Source organism: Homalodisca vitripennis, chromosome 2 (genome assembly GCF_021130785.1).
Source record: "Homalodisca vitripennis isolate AUS2020 chromosome 2, UT_GWSS_2.1, whole genome shotgun sequence".
NCBI lineage: Eukaryota > Metazoa > Arthropoda > Insecta > Hemiptera > Cicadellidae > Homalodisca > Homalodisca vitripennis.
In genome coordinates, this window is record NC_060208.1 from 163,289,421 (window position 1) to 163,308,214 (window position 18,794).

The following is an 18,794-nucleotide window of genomic DNA, read 5'->3' on the forward strand; positions in this document are numbered from 1 at the left end:
TATTACAGAAAGTATATTATACTGGTACTGGTAATAAATACTGGTACGTTTAGAACGATCAACAGTGAAACAAATTGTTCTATTTCATTACCATTTATCTCTTGGTAGACTGCATTTAAAGTCTACAAATCTTTGTAAGCAGTTTGAATTTCTATTACTCTTAAATTGAGAGCTGACTATAGAGAAATGACGATGTTCTTATCTCATTTTTTATTTTTGTATTGGTTACACAAAACATTTCAAAACTTTTGTGCACTTTTTTTAATAATTAACTTTTTTAAATATTTAAAAAAATTAATCTTCTCAACAAATACCACTATGCGTTTGGATATGTATTAATAAAATCTAAAGATAAGAGCATATTCCATAACGTTTTATATGTTTACAATTACATAACTTCCAAAATTTTACGGTCAAAAATAAGGGCGTAAAAGTTTATAACTTTAACATTGTTGCTACAAGGTAAAATTCAAGGTCGTTCCACTCAAGCCGGCTGTCAATTCATGCGTAACATAGTTTCAAACTGCTTTCCAAAAACTTGTACTCGTTACATATAGACGACCAAATAACTGTAAGGCATTTACATTTTATCTGGAACTTTATGTGCAGCATTCATGACAAATAGGGTAAACATTTATCTAAAAGTGAAGTAGTTATTCTACATGTAGTGTAATATAATACTTTGAACCTTATTTTACAAACTGTCAATTAAATAATCGATTTCTGGTATTTGTGCATTCAAAATTAGTAATGAGTTTAGATCGCTCACTCTAGAAACGAATTAGAAGCATTTTATAGTAGCACACAAATAGAAATGACAGCACAAATGTGCCCGTACACCATAGCGCGAGCGAAGTAAATGAAGGGTGACCTGTTATCAGTCGCTGTGGTGCATGCAGTGACACAGGTGGGCTCAAGGTCACACCAAGGCTGCTGGCTTATCTACAGCTACCGCCACCGTAACCTACATCTGTGAGTCAGTGGGCTTGTGTACACAGTTGTGTTCCTAACCAAAACTGTGCAACAGCATTAGTTATTGTTCCGGTTAGTTACCGCGGTTCTACCGCTACAGTGATAGTAACAGTAAGTACATAGTATTGTTATTGTTCTGTTAATTCCACTCAAGGAAATTTTAATCAGCTGGGTCTTTATGAAAAGTAGTGTTGCCATAAATGTTGCAGTAGTTTTCTTAATTGTTTGATTCGATTCTTTTTCTTATCGAACAGTTCGTAACGATATTTAAAAACACTTCTAAAACCAACTTTGTACTTTTAGGTTCAAGGTACAACATTTATTATTAATCTACAGTTTGGGTCTTTTTCGTTTAAGGGCCAGCACAAAAGACCCTAGCTTGCCTATTCAAAACTCAGATCACGCGATGCTTGCCCGCTGCGCAGCGCTTTGCGCTGCTTGCTCTTAAAAAAAAAAAAATTAACTCGAGCTTGCAATGTCCAAGCCCAGATCAACTCACCACGCTAAAACTCTGACAGAACTAATGCAGGTTACATTACAGGCAAAAGATAAGCGGCGCGCGTTTATCACTGATGAGATAAGACGAGTTTATATTAGAAGTAGTACCTGGATTACTACCATGCGAACTAATAACACCAAAAAAAAAACTATTAAATGCACTGTCAGTTAGGTATAGTATGTTTGTAAGGTGCTGGCCCTTAAACGAAAAAGACCCGACAGTTTTTTTTAGTTTTGCTAATTTCTTCTATTAATATGAACCACAGTGACAGTATTCGAACATAACAAGAAATAGACACTTTGTGGTCTTACACTATTTCATAAGTTCACTAAAACTGCTAAAAAAAGAAACTGTACAATTTAGAAACTACTTTAGATGCTGATCGAGTAGAAATTCAATTGTTATATTGAGACAATAACATTCTAAGCTATAGTTCAGGGACGAAGCTGATTCCGAATTGCTTTAATTTGCTTGCTGTTCTAATTTATCGTTCAGGGTCGCAACTGAAGTTGACTAGTGAAGGCCCAGGCCGTATCGCTTGATGACATGATTGAGAGGTCCTGCGCCCAGAGGAAGGTCACATATGACCCACGCCCGCCCCGGGTTCAGGCCAGGATGTACTCATTGTTTAGGTCGGGACGTGGTTTGAATTGTGCATGAGCCTCATATTCACTTACTCATTCCACAGTAAATCCATTACCTGATTCAAAGTTGTTTTGTTTCGTGCCGTTACAATAATTTTCTGTTCACGACGTTAGCTGTATCTTTTTGTATGGGTTTTGAGAACAGCAAACATTGAAAAACATAGGTTTATATATTTAATAGTTGCCCGTATAGAATAGTTCATTATTGATAGTCAGGTGACGGTTTAACAATACAGATAGTGTTCTTCTGTCACACAGATCAGCCATAACAGGCTGAAAGGGTCAAGAGCCAGATATACAGGCGTTTATCCTGAATTCCCATAACAACAAAGTTAAACTTAACAAACTTTGACGCTCTCAGTTTTAGTCTGACTATAAAGCGTTTGGGTGTGTAAAGTATGCCCACAAAGTCATGTTATACTTTTAAATTTCTATATTTACAAGAGTATATAAATTGAAAGAATAAGATAAACATACGATTAAAGAGTAATTTAAATTTAAACCTTTTGAAGTAAGTTTTAATGAACTTGACCATGATCTGAGCAAGTCCAAGTGAGCTTTGATCTTCCCATATCTTGATCAGGATTTATGGTGTAACTGATTCAATTCGCAACTCAGATTCGTTGTTTTAAGCGTCAATATTTCCAATATATTCACTATAAGCTTAAATTTTAAAACAGCTCTATAAATTGAAATTTAATTGGATAAAATCAAGTTAACGTGATGGGCAAGCTTTCCACACACCTCTACCTATCCAGCTTCCAGGCAATTTCTCGTTCAAAAACTTTGGAACAATTTTGTCATACTGGGAAGATGCTCTAGGGTGTTAAAAAAATCAAATTTCTATTTGATGAGCATAGTGATCTAGCATATCTGCAATCTGTTAATAGTGTTTTAGCATGAAAAATGTTCCAATAACACGGTCTCGGGACAGAGCACACCAAAGATTTATTTTAGGTGAACTGCGCTGGTGTTACCAGACAATACTACATAACTACAGTTGTGACCTAATTAAGTGAAAACAATACTTTATAAACAGGTGTTATAATTTACACCTGCTTCACGCAACGAATTCGTTGGTTTCACGAATTTATTATAAATAATAAAGTAGTTGTATTCAGTTAAAAATGTGACTTTATGAACACACTGCATTAATCGTATATTTCAAATAAGACATATCCTACGATCACAAATAAGGGCTTGAATATGTTCGAAAATATCATTGTTCTTACGGGTTGAAGTTCAAGGTCGTTTCACTGCAGCCGACTCGCTTGTGCCTAGTCAGGCATTGCGTGATGTATTGAAATTTGACTGTATTGAAATTTACCTCTTAAGAGAGAATGACTTGAACAGAAACTGTACCATATCTCGTAAATTGAAAATATTGAATATTTAATAGATTTAACAGGTTTTATATTTTAACAACAATATAAGGAAGAATTATAAATCATTATGACGCGTATTAACCATTCCCCGTCACTGTAACACCAAAAAGTGATATGCGGATAAAATGACGATGGCAACTAGTATAGCCGTATCATAACTATTTCACTGAAGATTTGCTATCGTTAATAAATCATGGAACCGAAATCTATTCGTTTGGTTACACTTTTTACTGCTGTAAATAGTAACAGTACATTCTTTATGCAGATATTTACTTGTTCTAAGAACTTATTTTATACATATAGATTCGTTTAACGACTACGTGGTTTAACAGCCGACGAAGCCCATTAAAAACTAATGGCTCGCAGAGTTTTACCTGTACAAATATATATATATATATATATATATATATATATATATATATATATATATATATATATATATATATATATATCTACTTTGATCTAGTGTGTAAATGATTTGTTAAATATAATAAAAATATATTGAACGTGATTGTAGTAAAGTGAAATCTCACAGTCTATAGTTCAGAATTAGTTTTAACAGCAGTTCATTCATTAACAGCTTATTCATTAATTAGTTACAGTATTTTAAGAAATCTGTAACTAATTAATTTTGTAATTTAATATTAATTACAATTAATATCACTTTCAGATTTAACACAAATTGTTGTATAATAACTGATTCTTTACATCTCTCTGTGAGCGTAATGATTGGCAGTTGCAAATATCCCCGGGAATGAACCACAGAGCGCGTTGAAGTGGTCTGTCCATATGGTGTAACTGTCCATATGGTGGTCAATTGCAACTGTGCAACTGTGCCAGCATTCGTATGTCAAAACGACTGACTACATTTACAGAAAATTTTAAATGGGGGAATCTACCTACAGTTTAGTGGAAATTGAAAATACGAGTTTAGAATCAAATTTTTGTCACCATTTTTCAATATGGCGTTTTGATGGGTTTAAGAATCGTCTTCGGTTATGGTGGTCATTATTTCCGAATTATTCGATTTTTATACTCATGTTGGCAATTTATTAATTATAATTAATTTATTACTGAGCCTGTAAACGATAGTAACAGTCGACGTAACAATTACGTGATATTCCCTGTTGTATTACGTTTCAGATTACGCACACAACAACTTGTAATTTTTTAAACTTTAATAGGTTGCATCTACTAAATGACTTAGTTTTAGAGAAAACAGCTAAGAATAAAAACGTTTGAAAGTTTTTCATACCCAAGCCTTAAGAAAATATAAGAGGTTAAATATGGAATTGTACAATAAAAAATGGAAATGAAAATGTGAAATTCTAAATTAGTATTTTACTTTAAGCAAACTACTTATATTTTATTTTAACTTAAGTCTCCCATTTAAACTTTAATGTAAATTTTGTGGTTTTTGACAAATCAATTATGGCACGGTTAAAATGGACACCCTGTGTAGGAGGCATATATCCCTGTTGTACATACAGGTTCGTTGAAATATGTTATGCTTAAGTTTAATATTTTAAACTTAATCATTAAATGGATCAGCCATACTACTTTAATTTCAATCATTATAAGAGAAGGAAAATTAGAGATTATTCATTGATAAATACGTTGTAATGGATTTAAGTAATTTAATCCTGTTGAGAGAAAAGAATTAAAGTGCATGAAAAAGACTGTTAATCGATAAAACTCACAACCTGTATTTCGTACTTGTTTATCTCCATTACCACTACTTTTACATTTGTACATATATGCATTTTCTTTGTCTTTTATGTTTATCATTGGCCGACATGAACTAATTCTTTTTGTATTAATACAGTAAGAGGAAATTTCTTCATTGTAAAGAGTAGTGTTTACATCATGATATAATTAAACTCATGAATTAATTCGTCTTTAGGTCCTTCAGGAAAATTGTTTTGTTATGCAACAAGGTAGGAGTACGCCAATCTATATGTTGCGGACAGACTTAGACAAGACATTTTCACAGCCTTTAGCTTGGAGAAGAGAAATATTGTCTGCCTAGTGAGCGATAGGCTTCAATGTTCCTCAGCCAAATCTTATAGATGGACCTGACAAGCACATATAAAACAATCTGGTGAATCTATTGAAACATTTGCTATAAACGGTTCGTTTCAAAGAAGAAAGACGTTATATTGCATAAGTTGGTTCGTTAAACTCAACTTTAAACTATCATTAAACATGGATTAGTATGTTTCGGAATTATACGATAAGACAGCTTACATTAATAACAATAATCTTCATTGTCATAAACACTGTTACAGTTACTGACAGTCAGTATTGCGAACCTGTCACACCCAGGCGCTCTTCAAATACAGCCAACATATTAATTAATTGTTAAATCTCCATAAACATACGATTTTTTTTCTTATTTTCTATACTTTTAGTATAGTTAATTTAAGGACGTCTTGTATTTATTAATTAACTGTATTATTATTCATTTAGTATATATTTTTTAGTAAAAAAAAATATATAAACCATCTACATCAATTAGTTATTTATTTTTTATGAACACTCTAATTTCAATACTCATTAAATTGAGAACTATGCAATAAATTAAAATGTAAGCTTAAACTAAACTAATTAATATTTTAGGGAATCCGGATTAACAAGACAGCCGGTAGTGTACTGGCAGATATCTTTTTTTAGTTATATAAGAAAATTGTTAACCTCAAATAATGTTATTCCTTTAGTTTTGTTCATTAGGTTATGGGAAATGTCTCGTTTTAAAGATGTGATTAATACGCATAAAAACGTTTTCAAATTGTTTGATATTTATATTGTCGTTATACTGCATCTTTAAACTTACTGTTTCAGAATTCTAAAGTTATAGACTGAGTCAAAACAAATTAATAGTATTTGAGGTTACCATCGTTCTTATAAGGTAAAATTAAGATAGCCTAGATTTATTACAGTAGGTTCCTTATAACTCGTATTTTTATTTTTAACTTACAAAATAAATATTTTCACTGTTCAAAAATATTAGGATACATCTCAATATTACAATGAATATTTTCTGACTTAATTAAGAGATTTAATATACTTTAAATTGACTTTTAATTAATTTGGTTTTAGATATAGTCTCAATATATATTTAATCCAGTGATTTCAATATGATATTATACTTAATATTTAATGTGAATGTTGGGTTGCTCCAGTTCACCGTTCTCTTAGTGTACTTTGAAAGCTCTTTGAAATCTCAGGAGAAAGTTAATATTTAAACTAAAATTCTGTTTTCTAAGTGTACAGTAATTATTCTGTTAAAGTTTTCAAATAGTATTGTTGCGTGGTGTGTTATCGAGTTACATAATCATATTCAAAACAGATGATACGATTTTAGCATATCTTAATGTATTGCATAACTCCCACTATTTTTCTATCAACATATTTTATCGCTTAGAACAATTAAACCTTTTACAAAGTATTATTTAAATTAGTAATAACTACTATCGCATAGAAAACGAAATTACCAACTATATTGATATAACCCTCCTCATTATTTATTTATCAATTAAATATTATTTTTTAACTGGAATGATATTCGTTGTATGAAAACAGTACAGCAAAATGTACTTAAAATATGTAAATAAATTCATTTGAAAACTGTAGTGATTGGCGTCTTATTAAAAACTACTCACCCATTTGTTTAGAGATACCACGAGTTTATGGTTAAATTGATGAAAATTGTAATTTCTGTAAATATAGTTTTCACTGGTGTTTTATGTATATTTACTTAAATTTTAACTACGATTTTTCTGTTCTTATAAGTTATACCGATAGTCATAACATTATTGTATAAATATGTAATGATGTTTAAACTTTATTTATACAGAATATTAAGCCTTTTTATAAGATAGCTAAAGATACCTGTAGCTTGAATAAACCAAACTAGTACAAAAGTTTTAACTTTTATGGCCACCAAAAACCTATAAATTATCTGTATATAGTTTAATATACAGTATGTTCTGAATTTCACACGTTATTTACATTTCCATTTGTACATAGAAAAGTTAAGTTAATTATTATATTCTTTATACAAGATTAGGTTGTCTCATGATTTTTATTTTTACGGGATCATAAATATGATATAATTTGATATAATATGATATGATATAACTAATATCATATTGTGCTATTTAATCACAAAAATATCAGTAACAGTCATTTTTAAACAACTTGTCATATACACTTTCTATATTTAACTAAACAGCTGATTACAACACTAGATGCAGTGAAATATCAGTCACGTTAGCTAAACCATCCGCATAGTATAACAAAAATTCCCTTCAAATAACCATAAAAAATAGGGTTTTAAGAATTATTGTTCGTCGTAAACCAAAAGGTTAGTATAACATATATAGTGTTTTCAAGATCAGTAAGAAATCTACTTTCTTTTGATTAAGTAATAATTGTATCATTGCATTTATAAACATTTAATGGAACCCTACGGCTTAGTCTTGGTGGTCCTGAAACTTTTTGTTTTATCGTATTTATTAATAACTAGAAGAAATATCATTCAGATTTATTTTAAAAACGTTCCATTATAGTTAATAAAAATAGAGTGTACAAGACAAAAAAATAGTTTTTGGAGCGCAGTGAGAGAACGACGCAGCCAATAATTTACTTAAATAATTTAGTTAGGCTTGCTTTTTCGCTCAATTTTGTTTATTTAAGCTTTGCTGTAACTCTTATAGTTTCCAAGGTCTCTTCAGTGTACATAACATTTGGAACACGCAGTATATGATCAACTGGTGACATAGGTGCATATTGTATTAATGACCAAACCAAATGAATTTTAATAAGATTTTTATATTTTAAAATTAATATATCGTATTGTAGGCTACCTTCCAAATTTACTGTCTAATGCTAGTTTTTACTTATTTTACTACGGGCTATTTTTACGGAAATTTTTACTACGAATGTAACTAAAATATTAACAAATAAATTTAATTTGTTTAAAGTATGATGCCTTACTCACATTATAACTTTTTAATAACACTAAAAGAGAATCCAACATTGGTCAGTATCCAACTACGAAATTACACCATAGATTGTCCAAGAACTTAATGAATAGCTTTGGATTATTTCCAAAATCAATGAAAAAAAAGTTTCCCAGAGATATGTTAAGATAAAATTTCATCAAAATAACATGCTCTCGTAAATAGTGCGTGTAAATTACAAGTACTACAAAAAAAACTCAAAATAATAATTTAAATAATAGTTGTGCCAATAAATTATATTGTAAGTGTAAATAACTTAATGTTACAGAACGTAAATCTGTTCTTTCACGTAACAGTATCTGACAGTTGTTTTCTGTACACTTTATCAAAATTATATTTAACATAAATAGTTTATATAAAAGTCAATTTACCTTATCTAGCGATTAAGTTAATACTTATATTATTTCGCTCTGTAGTCTATTACAATCGTGCCTGTTAATCTTCGTATGAATTAATTATGCCTTCAGCCTTTCACAGTATAGAGGATACTTGACATATGAGCAATGGAAACTTAACAGCGGAAGATAAAATACGGACTAGGAAAGTTACTGAGTTTTAGTCCAGTGTAGTGGCAAGCCTGATCACATTCACTACGGTGACAATCCCTGCATGTTGTTTTGCACACTGTTACTAGTAAAATAAACAAAAAAGATTTTTATTTTATTTTAACTAAATTTTAAAATTGTTAGAACAATATTTTAATTTTATATGGATATTATAAGAGCAAATCACTTAACGTCGTACACACATAAAATATATATTATATTATGACTTGATGAAATATTGTTGTATTTGAAAAGTTTCACAGTCTAAGTAAGATTTGTGACACAAACAACTTCACAAATACAAGGAAGCCTCTTCACAATACTGCCTAATTAGTTCTAATTGCAACTGAGACAAGCAACTACAAAGTGCTGTGATTTATCGTCCTTAAAGCGTAATCCTGGGTTCATATGATGTCATCAAATTGGTAATTGATAATTGAAATGTGTACTTGAGATTATCAATGTTAAAACCAGCTCTGAGTCTAGACAATATAGCAATAAACATTATTATTAAAGAGGTTTATAATATATACTAAGTTGTAGTTTGGCTCTGTGTTAGTGTTATCGCACAACCAAAATCCCCTCTTCCTTTGTGGTTTAAGTGGTGGAATTACTAGTAATAATGATACGTATTTAATTATAAATAACAATGAGTGTATAAAGTCCCATTGTAAAGTTCGCTCTTTTCGTTGCTGATTTTAGGAAAACGAAAATGAATAAGCTTTAACTACATTTGATAACTTTTCCAGGGCTACTTCATCCACAACCAACGAGAACATTATACCTATACGATCTATTACGCACCCTATTATGCATTAAATTTCGATTAGAGACTCTGCGCGACCTTAATGCCGAGTATCATTGTTATAGTTTATATTTGATATTTCTCAAGAGTAAAAAGGAAAACCAAAGTATACATATATTATTGTGATCCTGACACAAAAAGTAGATTTCATTGTTACGGTCAATAAATATAAAATCAATTGACAATTAAGAATAGCCAATTAGTTTATTCGCTAATGACCGACAGTGTAAGAATTAACCCCCTGAGTAAGCGTTGTGTTAGATGTGGATCAGACGTGATAATGTTGTAGTGAGCAACATGGAATATCAATCACACTGATATTGACAAACACTACCTGATCTTTCCATCAATGTTTTACCAACGGCTGATTAAAATAATATATGTTAGAATATACCTTATGAAATTGACGTGGCCAGTTAAATTATCCTATAACACGCTGCGTTACAAATACCAATTATATTACAAAGATGTTAAAAAAAAATAAAATAATCTTTGAAAATTAATATATCTAGACCCTATATATATATACAGACTTCAATTCACCGTTAGTATGGATCGTTAGCAATTGATCTTAAAAAGCTTTAAATAGGGCTACATGTTCGTTAATTTATACTTTTATTGTTGTTAACTGCTATGTTAGGTTTATTTACGTCACAAAACAACATCAATCTAGTGTGTGTAATGGTAAACCGTTGAAATAAATAAATACGTAATTCCGAACATTAAATATTAGTAGATACAGAACTGTTTACAGTGTGACACCCACGCCATGGCTATAGTACGACGTATAACACAAAGTGGGCGAATGAAAAATCAAGGCGGTTACAATTGATTTGCCACGGTCCTGTGTCATATCTAAGCGACAATGGGGAGACGAATTGTTAGGATGACTTGCTCAGCTCAATGAGGTTTACCGACCGGTACTGCAAAACCTCTTCCCCATGGTAGACACAGGAGTGGGGATCCAATACTGGAAACCGGTTTCCCTTTCGGTATTGACCAGAGCGTCATACTCGTACCTCGACCAGTAAGGCATTGCGAAACAGCGGTGGTCTTTCCTCGTTGTTCAGAAGTAATTTCGAAATGTTCAAGAAAGTGTGCTTACTCACCAGCAAATTTATTTTTATTTTGCAGATTATCGATAGAGCATTTTGAGGAACATGTTTCAGGTCAATCACCTACATTGAGTCGTGGATTAAAATAATAGAATCAAATGCATCTGGAATACTATTTAAAATTTCTGATTCTAATAATGTCACAACCGGGCCTGAGTCCTCTCTTAATCAAGATTATCTAAAATGCGATTAGGTTTATGTATAACGTATGTAAAAATTAATATAAAAAAGTATGTATAAACCAGAACTTAATTATTGGCAAGCGGTTTCTGCGGTGTTGGCAGGATGCAGCGGTAAATAATTCATCACGTTACGACATGATATGCAGCGCCATGGAGGAAATTTTACGATCTAATTTAGTCTACACGCGCAGCTTTGCACAGGAAAACACGTTTTATGGGGTTATACATAAAGGGTGTTTTTTTTATTTTCACAACCATTCTTTGAGACTAGTCCGATATAAAAATAGAATAAAAATGTACAACGTTTTACCGAGTTAAGAGTTTCCCAATAAACGCTCTCCCACTCTGTGGAACTCGTCCCGAAGAAAGCTTAGGGCGGAGATGCTGGAATTATCCTGAAATAATCCTTCTTTCTCCCGGAGCATTCGGGATTAAATCGATCTCCAGAAAGAATAATAAAGTTCCACAGTCGACTTTATAGCTGGTGGATATCATAAATCCATTTCACTGAGCAGTTTTTGCAATCACCACACAATGCCCACTAATGCGTTATTGTTTTACCAAAGTTTATTTCAATCTATATTTTATGGCTTACACGCTTTTGTCGTAGTTCTAGAGCAATAAAACTGTTCAAACGTATTGATAAAATTCTTCTATAGTTCATTAAGGGAAATTCTGTTCAATGTTGGGATATATAATTAATTCATCATGATGTACGATTAGCAGAATATCACAACAACGCACTTATTTGTAATTTAAAATAATAATTTAAGTAAAAAATGTAAAATAACTATCACAGCTTTAACGATCTTTTAAATATTCCTGATGCATAGATTACTAATGTAAGTAACATATTATTAAATATGTAATAAGTACTGACATAAGTAACATTTTTGTGCGGGAAGTAGACAATAGGAAATAATGATAATAACAGTAAAATCACGACCAAACCAGGGCCTCTGTGACAACAACATACCTGGTGGGGGAACATCAGATGGGGCAACCTTGGTCATGGTCGCTAGCCGCTGGAACCTCTGTCACTGTCAGTCACCGACTGGCCAGCCGCTAGCTGCTAGCCGCTCTCCCCTCACCTCTATGTCAGCGCTACCCGCAATTACATGATTACCGTGTTATCTGCCACCTCCACTGTGAGCCAGGATTGTGTTATCAGTGCAAGTGATTGCGTGCCAAGGTTTGGATTTGGCAGTCGTACTAAAGTAGGTCTTCAGCAACTTTCCCAGACTAGTGGAGTTGATAGCGATACATGGAGAGGCAATAAATAATAAAACTTGAGAAATAAAAGTGAGATTATAAACTCTTATCCAAAGCAGTAAAGGTTATGTGTATATAGGTGGGCAATGACAGCTTTAGCAATAAATAAGTCAAGTACATTTAGTTTCAACGTACTAGCTTATTCTGAGGATGTCACTAATTAGGATAAGAGGCGTACCCAGAATTTGACTTAGGAGAATCCAAATCCATCAACTCATATTTCATTTGAGGTGATGATTATAAACTGATCTCATCTTATCCTGAATAATATGGCTTAGGCACATATGTTTGAAAAATGTGGACCGAATAATTAGCGGTTAAATGGGTTTAAAAAAATATTCGTCGTAACATGTACTCATTATTTATTTTGTAACGTAGAAGCTATGTCCTTGTTTCTCATATCACGGTGGATAACGTGAAGAAACTAGCGAATTTACTTCCCTAATATGTTTTAAAGTGTGGGCGGTTCCTTCCGGGTTCTACACACAGTAAACATGCGTATACATAGTTCATGCAAGGAACATTAACCGCTCAAGCAATGAGTGATTGCAGATAAAATTGTTTATAATTTAATATCCGCAGGTTTTCATGCTCTTTCTAAATTATTTATAACCAGACGAAATGGAATTCTGGGCAAATAATTAAACTGTACGAATATAAATTAGGAGTTGTCTTGATATTAATATTGGGTGGAAACAATTAACGCAGATTTATTGACCCATCGTTAGTGAACCCTATTACTCAGTGGCCTTTCAAATCTTTCCATCTGTCAATTTGTATGGATATATCTGTATGACGATGACGGATACTTGTCTGTAGGATGTATCTCGAGAAAAAGTTAACTGTATGTATTGCATTTTGCACGAAATTTTATATTATTCCTATGTAGACAAGATCAAGTTCAATCATGGTGCTTATCCCCCTTGGGATGTCCCTCATCTCCATAGGATGCGGGCAAGGATATGTGCGTCACCTCCGACAACAGAGGTTCAGGGGATAGGAATTCCCCTGGCATGATAAAACGTCAATAAAAAGCCCATAGTCTCGAAACTGAGCGGAATATATTGCGCGACCAGTGGTCTGGCGCACTCTTACCTTATTATTATTAAATAAATATGTGGGTGTTATTTAATTCCTCAACACTACTCATTGTTACGTAAATGAACAATTGTTTTAATGCTAAAGTTATTAGTAAAGTACTGTTGTCAAAGATTTTTAATTTTTGATGGTTTGAGGAAGAACAATCCACCAGAAAGTCACACTGATACGTCAAGTCGACATGTTGCTTAAAATCGAAAACTATAGATGACAACGCAAGTATCAGCTTGCAGTGTTATTTAGGGTAGAGTAAATCCTATTATATATTATCGGAGACCATTAACGCAAAGCCATTAACACGCTGTTCTCGCCGGTCTCGAATTAAACGATATGATTAATAGTCTACTTGTATTTATGGTCTCTGATATTACCAGTCGTAGTTTTAATCCAAATTCCAATTTATGTTGCTTCCGTTTCCTCCAATTGTTATTGCTTACAAGAAATGTCTTCAATTCAAACCATATATATATATATATATATATATATACATATATAACATATATACATATATACAAAACAAACTTTGATCTGTTCAACAATATGTATAAAATTTAACTGTAAAAAAGCTTGTCAGATGTGACGATATTGTGTTTTAAACCACAATCTTCGAAAGCCTTGATTGTGTTCCCCTCATGCTTCCATCATAAACTTGACTATTCTCTGTCTATTCCATTCATATTTATTTGTTAAAACTTCACGAGTTTTTCCTTTCATAAATTTTGTTTATTATGAAGGGATTATAAGTCTATAGTATTTTAATTAGTTGTATTAAACGTTAAGAAAAACTATGTAAACCATTTTTCAAACGTTTAGATCCCCCCCGGAATGAACGTATTGGAAAGCTCCGCAACGCTCCGACCCAGTATGATTCCTGTTATCCACTGCAAGTCTCTTTGTTGACTCCATCTTATATTCTTCAGTGCGTGTTTGGTGTTCATTAAATGTATAGACTGTGATTTCAATAAGAGTATAAAAGAACAATCCACAAAAAGCAGTCACTCTTGCTACGAGCCACACTTTTATTATTTAATTACGCACCTCGATATTCACTCACAGGCTACGCTCCTGTGGAGACAATTTTCTGTGTTTTGTACACTCTATTATCTGTATTCACACTAGGAAATACATACTCATTCATTGATTAATTTTTAGTGAACGATATTACTGGAACACATTGCAATTGAATTAACAACCGCCCTTTAAAAACATTTCGTATTTTTTCCATCTATGTCTTTTTATTTCTTTGTTTTTTCTCATTATTTAGTAAAATTAATAAATACATGAGTTTTATAATACATTGTGACAGAATTTGGTAAGTATTAAATTATAAAAAGGAATATTAAAAATAGTTGTACGTAAACCCTTACTAAACATTTTTCACTTATAATGCTTGTGTTTTCCTTGTACTTTGTGGACACTAGCTCACGGATTGTTGAGGCTCCGAGAGGTTCTTCGTGTCGCAAACTCTTGATAGAAAGGTCCTCGAGACTTGAAACTTGCTGCATAAGTTTCTCTTGGTCCAACGAAGAACTCTATTGAATTTGGGGCCAAAAAGTTAAAAGGAAGGACGTTCATGTGTATGTTTGTCTGTCCAATAACTTTTTGTTACATTTAGACAAAGGGAGAGGCGGATCCTCTCTTAAGCCTAATTCTGCCCATTCTGTTCGAGGAGGACTGTGCCGCTGGCCTGTGTCAGGATCTTATCAAACGGAATACTGGAGAGAGTCGATATACAACAAGGTCGATGGCACTGATAAAAAGTTCAACGGTCACAGCTTATCTGTACCTTAGACCGAAAGTGCGACGTCATAGATCCCGTTGCAATCGGTACAACTAACCCAGCTAGGCGCGGTCCATCGTTTATTCTGTTCGGTCCTTCAATAATTCGTGAACTCGACCACTGAACCAGAATATCGGTTTAGTGGTCCACCTTAGGCCAGGCGTTTCCACAATTCCCTTGTCACACACTCTTACCACATTACTTCACGCACTCTTTGTCTCGAAAGAAGCACATTGCTTATCTGTTTAGGTTAAACTAAGTTTTTAATATAACTTTAAAAAATTAAATATTATTTGGACCCAAAATATGGAGCCACCTCTCATTATCCGTTTTGCGGAACTTGTGATCTGCGTTTGGAACAGTGTTTATTACTTTGAGCGCGTTATCCTGTTCAGGATTTTTTACCATTATTTTCCTTTTTGATGTCCGTCCAACAAAGATGGATCACATCTGTTTGTACAGTTGTTTGTCTAATTCTATTTAAAAGTACACTACTGCCACACGTAAGCACTTTTTACCAAATCAATATTATGAAATAATCATTAATAATATCCAAATCTGTTTTTTTGTTTGACTCTGCTTACAGCAATGACTATGAAGTATGCAATAGTGTTATTGTTTCTAAAATTATAAAAGTAAAGATATTTTAGTAAATGTGTATATTTTAGGCATTCCCATTTAATTAACATAGAACTTGACGTAAAAATCGGCCTAAGAAACACGATTTTGAAAAGTGTTAACGCCATGTATAACTTTGAGCAGTGCAACTGTTTTAGTGAAGCGGTTAATTTTTGGAATAGGGACAAAAGTAAAGTAGAAGTTCTCTGAAGAAAACGTGTTAGGTAAGATTGCTATCGATTCGGAAACAAATAGTACGAGCTATTCATACTTAAGTTTTCATAATTTTTTTCATGTGGATGGCAACCTGATGCCTCTCATAACAGTCAAAATCCATACACGACTGTTGAATATTTAAGTACACCAATCAGTTATGAAACCTAGGTTATATGGTTCCTAAATACTGTAATACTAAGTAAAAATAATACTAAAATTTAAAATATTAATTAGTCTCACATTTTTATTCACAGTAAAAAGGTTAAACTGCGTGTAATAATGACATGATTGATAATATCATCATATCCACTAGGGATATGTGATCTCGGAAAAAAGGATACTACCTGAAATGTTTGGGTACCTATATACAGTAGTGTGTCCATAAAGTATGGAATTGCGAAAAATCTTAATAGTAAAGATATTTATCATACAAAAATGGAATTTGATGATAACGATCACCTAAAAGTATATTAAGGGTACATTTTTCTCTATATGAATCATGTAAGAAACATGTTAAAGTTATTTTATTTTGGTAGTTATTGTTACGGGTTTACTTACTTAAATACTCGGTGAATATGGAGTCTACTAAATATTTATTAAAATTACAAATACATAAATATAATATATATTTAAAACTAGGCTGGTTTTACATAAAGTACCTGTTTACAAAACTAACTGTCACTAATTTATTCTGACACAATCCACTATTAACTTAATTGAGTATCTAATTACACACGAGTCTATTTAACACTGACACAGTCAATAATAATTAACACAAATCCATCTGTCACCATCACGAGTATTACCACTAATTCTGTCACTTGACGAGTTCACTTCTGGAGCTCAACTCAACTCGCTGCGTCACGACAACTTCTTATAAGGTTATTGGTGCTTTCAGAATATTTAAGTTCTAGAACTTGTTATACCAGTGGAGAAGGGTCACAGTGCCCACCCTCCGCTCATGTAAGGAGGGGCGACGGTTTAGATAAATTGCTCCAACCCACGGTGCGCTCTTTTACCAACAACTCTATTCGTATATTATCCCTTTTGTTATTTTCAGAGTTTTTTAGTGTTCGGTCACATTCTCTTTGCATCGGAGGCTGATCCGTTTAGCTGGAACATTCTCCCACATTATCTTAGTAAAATCAAACTAATCTCAACATAAATATGGCGAGGAACAGGTTTCAGAATCGAATGTACATTGTAATTAAAAACAATCTCTATAATTTCAGGTTTTAACCACTAAACTTGCCCAAAAACCAATTGCAAATTGTATAGTACATGTTTAAATTAACTGAAACTAATACTTAGATTTTATGTGTATATACTAAAAATCAACTAGTAACGTTATTATAGAATTCAGATTTTTCTTTTAAGGACACACTGTGTCTATAGACATTGTATTAGTCCATTCTGCTCAAAAATAACAAAACTAAAAATATGGAATCCCAACTTACACTTCACTTCTTTTCTATTAAGAGTGTTGTTCAACAAGCACGGTTTAGAGAGTGTTAAATACTTATAAATAACTGGATCTATTGCTCTGTTACAGTGTCTCTGACTGATGAAGAATGCTGCCAGATCGCTGCCGTGTTGGAGAGAGACGCGGAGTTGCGCATGCGTGAACAACGACGTATTTGGTTAGTTTTGGTTTTCATATTGTTATTATTATAATTTAGATTTTTCCTGATCGTGAAGAATGTGAAATTGTGTATTTCTGTGGAGGATCGAAAATAACACTTGTGCCTTCCTTTTGTGGGCATAAATGATTACTGGTTCGTTACTTCCAAAGGCGACAATTCAGACAGTCCGGTGTTGTTTGTTATCGTTGTACTGATTTTTTTTACTTGTCTTGTTTTGCGAGTTTCCTAGAGCTCTGTGTAGGAAAACTAGCTTACATGATAATTTGGTTACGTAAAAAATGCCATTTGCCCAATCCGAGATTCGAACCCGGGTCGGTGGGGTGATAAGCTGGCACGCAAACCACAGAACTACTGTCGACGAGTGTAGTTGCTGCAGGTTGGTAATGTCTACATAGCGGCTTATTGGAGTGAATTGAAACAGTTACAGGCATTACAGACGTAAGTGGCGAGACATCGCTTACTCTCCGCGCATGCGCAGTGCCTACTTCACTTCTGCTAGCTACAATGGTTCGCAACAATGTAAATACTGAACACAAGGAGCGTTGATAATTTCTAGCGGAACTACCACTTTACAGTTACATGTATTTACTTATCTATTTCACAAGATCTCTTGGTTTAACAAGACTATTTTCAAGACAACTAATAACAGCGTATGAAGAAAGACATCGGCAGGACAGCGGTTAGCATGACGGTAAAGAAATACACATTTTGCAAGTATAATACAGTTACAACTGACCCATTCCAATTTTGATTCGTTTGAAATAGTGACATCAATAAATTTAGTTAGAAAGTCTGTTAATTTTAGTAGAGTGATAATTTTTTTAATCCTGTGGATGAAGTAACTATCGACAATTGCAACATTATGCTATCTACAATGCACGGACGGTAATTAGGATATTTAGTTTTCAACAAGACGCGTTGTGACGTATGACATGATAGTTCTAAAATGACAAAGGTAAGGATATGAACGTTTTACAGTATGTATACAACATATGG

At 32.8% G+C, this 18,794-nt stretch overlaps 1 protein-coding gene across 1 annotated transcript in view; it reads left to right on the plus strand.

Annotated features, from left to right (window-relative positions):
- Window positions 1-1,049: 1,049 nt before the first annotated feature.
- Window positions 1,050-18,794, plus strand: part of LOC124354968 — a 150,524-nt gene continuing 132,779 nt past the window's right edge. Inside the window, exons 1-2 of the mRNA XM_046805800.1 lie at window positions 1,050-1,083; window positions 17,708-17,795. Of these exons, the coding sequence (XP_046661756.1) occupies window position 1,083; window positions 17,708-17,795 (89 nt within the window). The 5' untranslated portion in view covers window positions 1,050-1,082. The remainder of the gene's footprint in view (window positions 1,084-17,707; window positions 17,796-18,794) is intronic.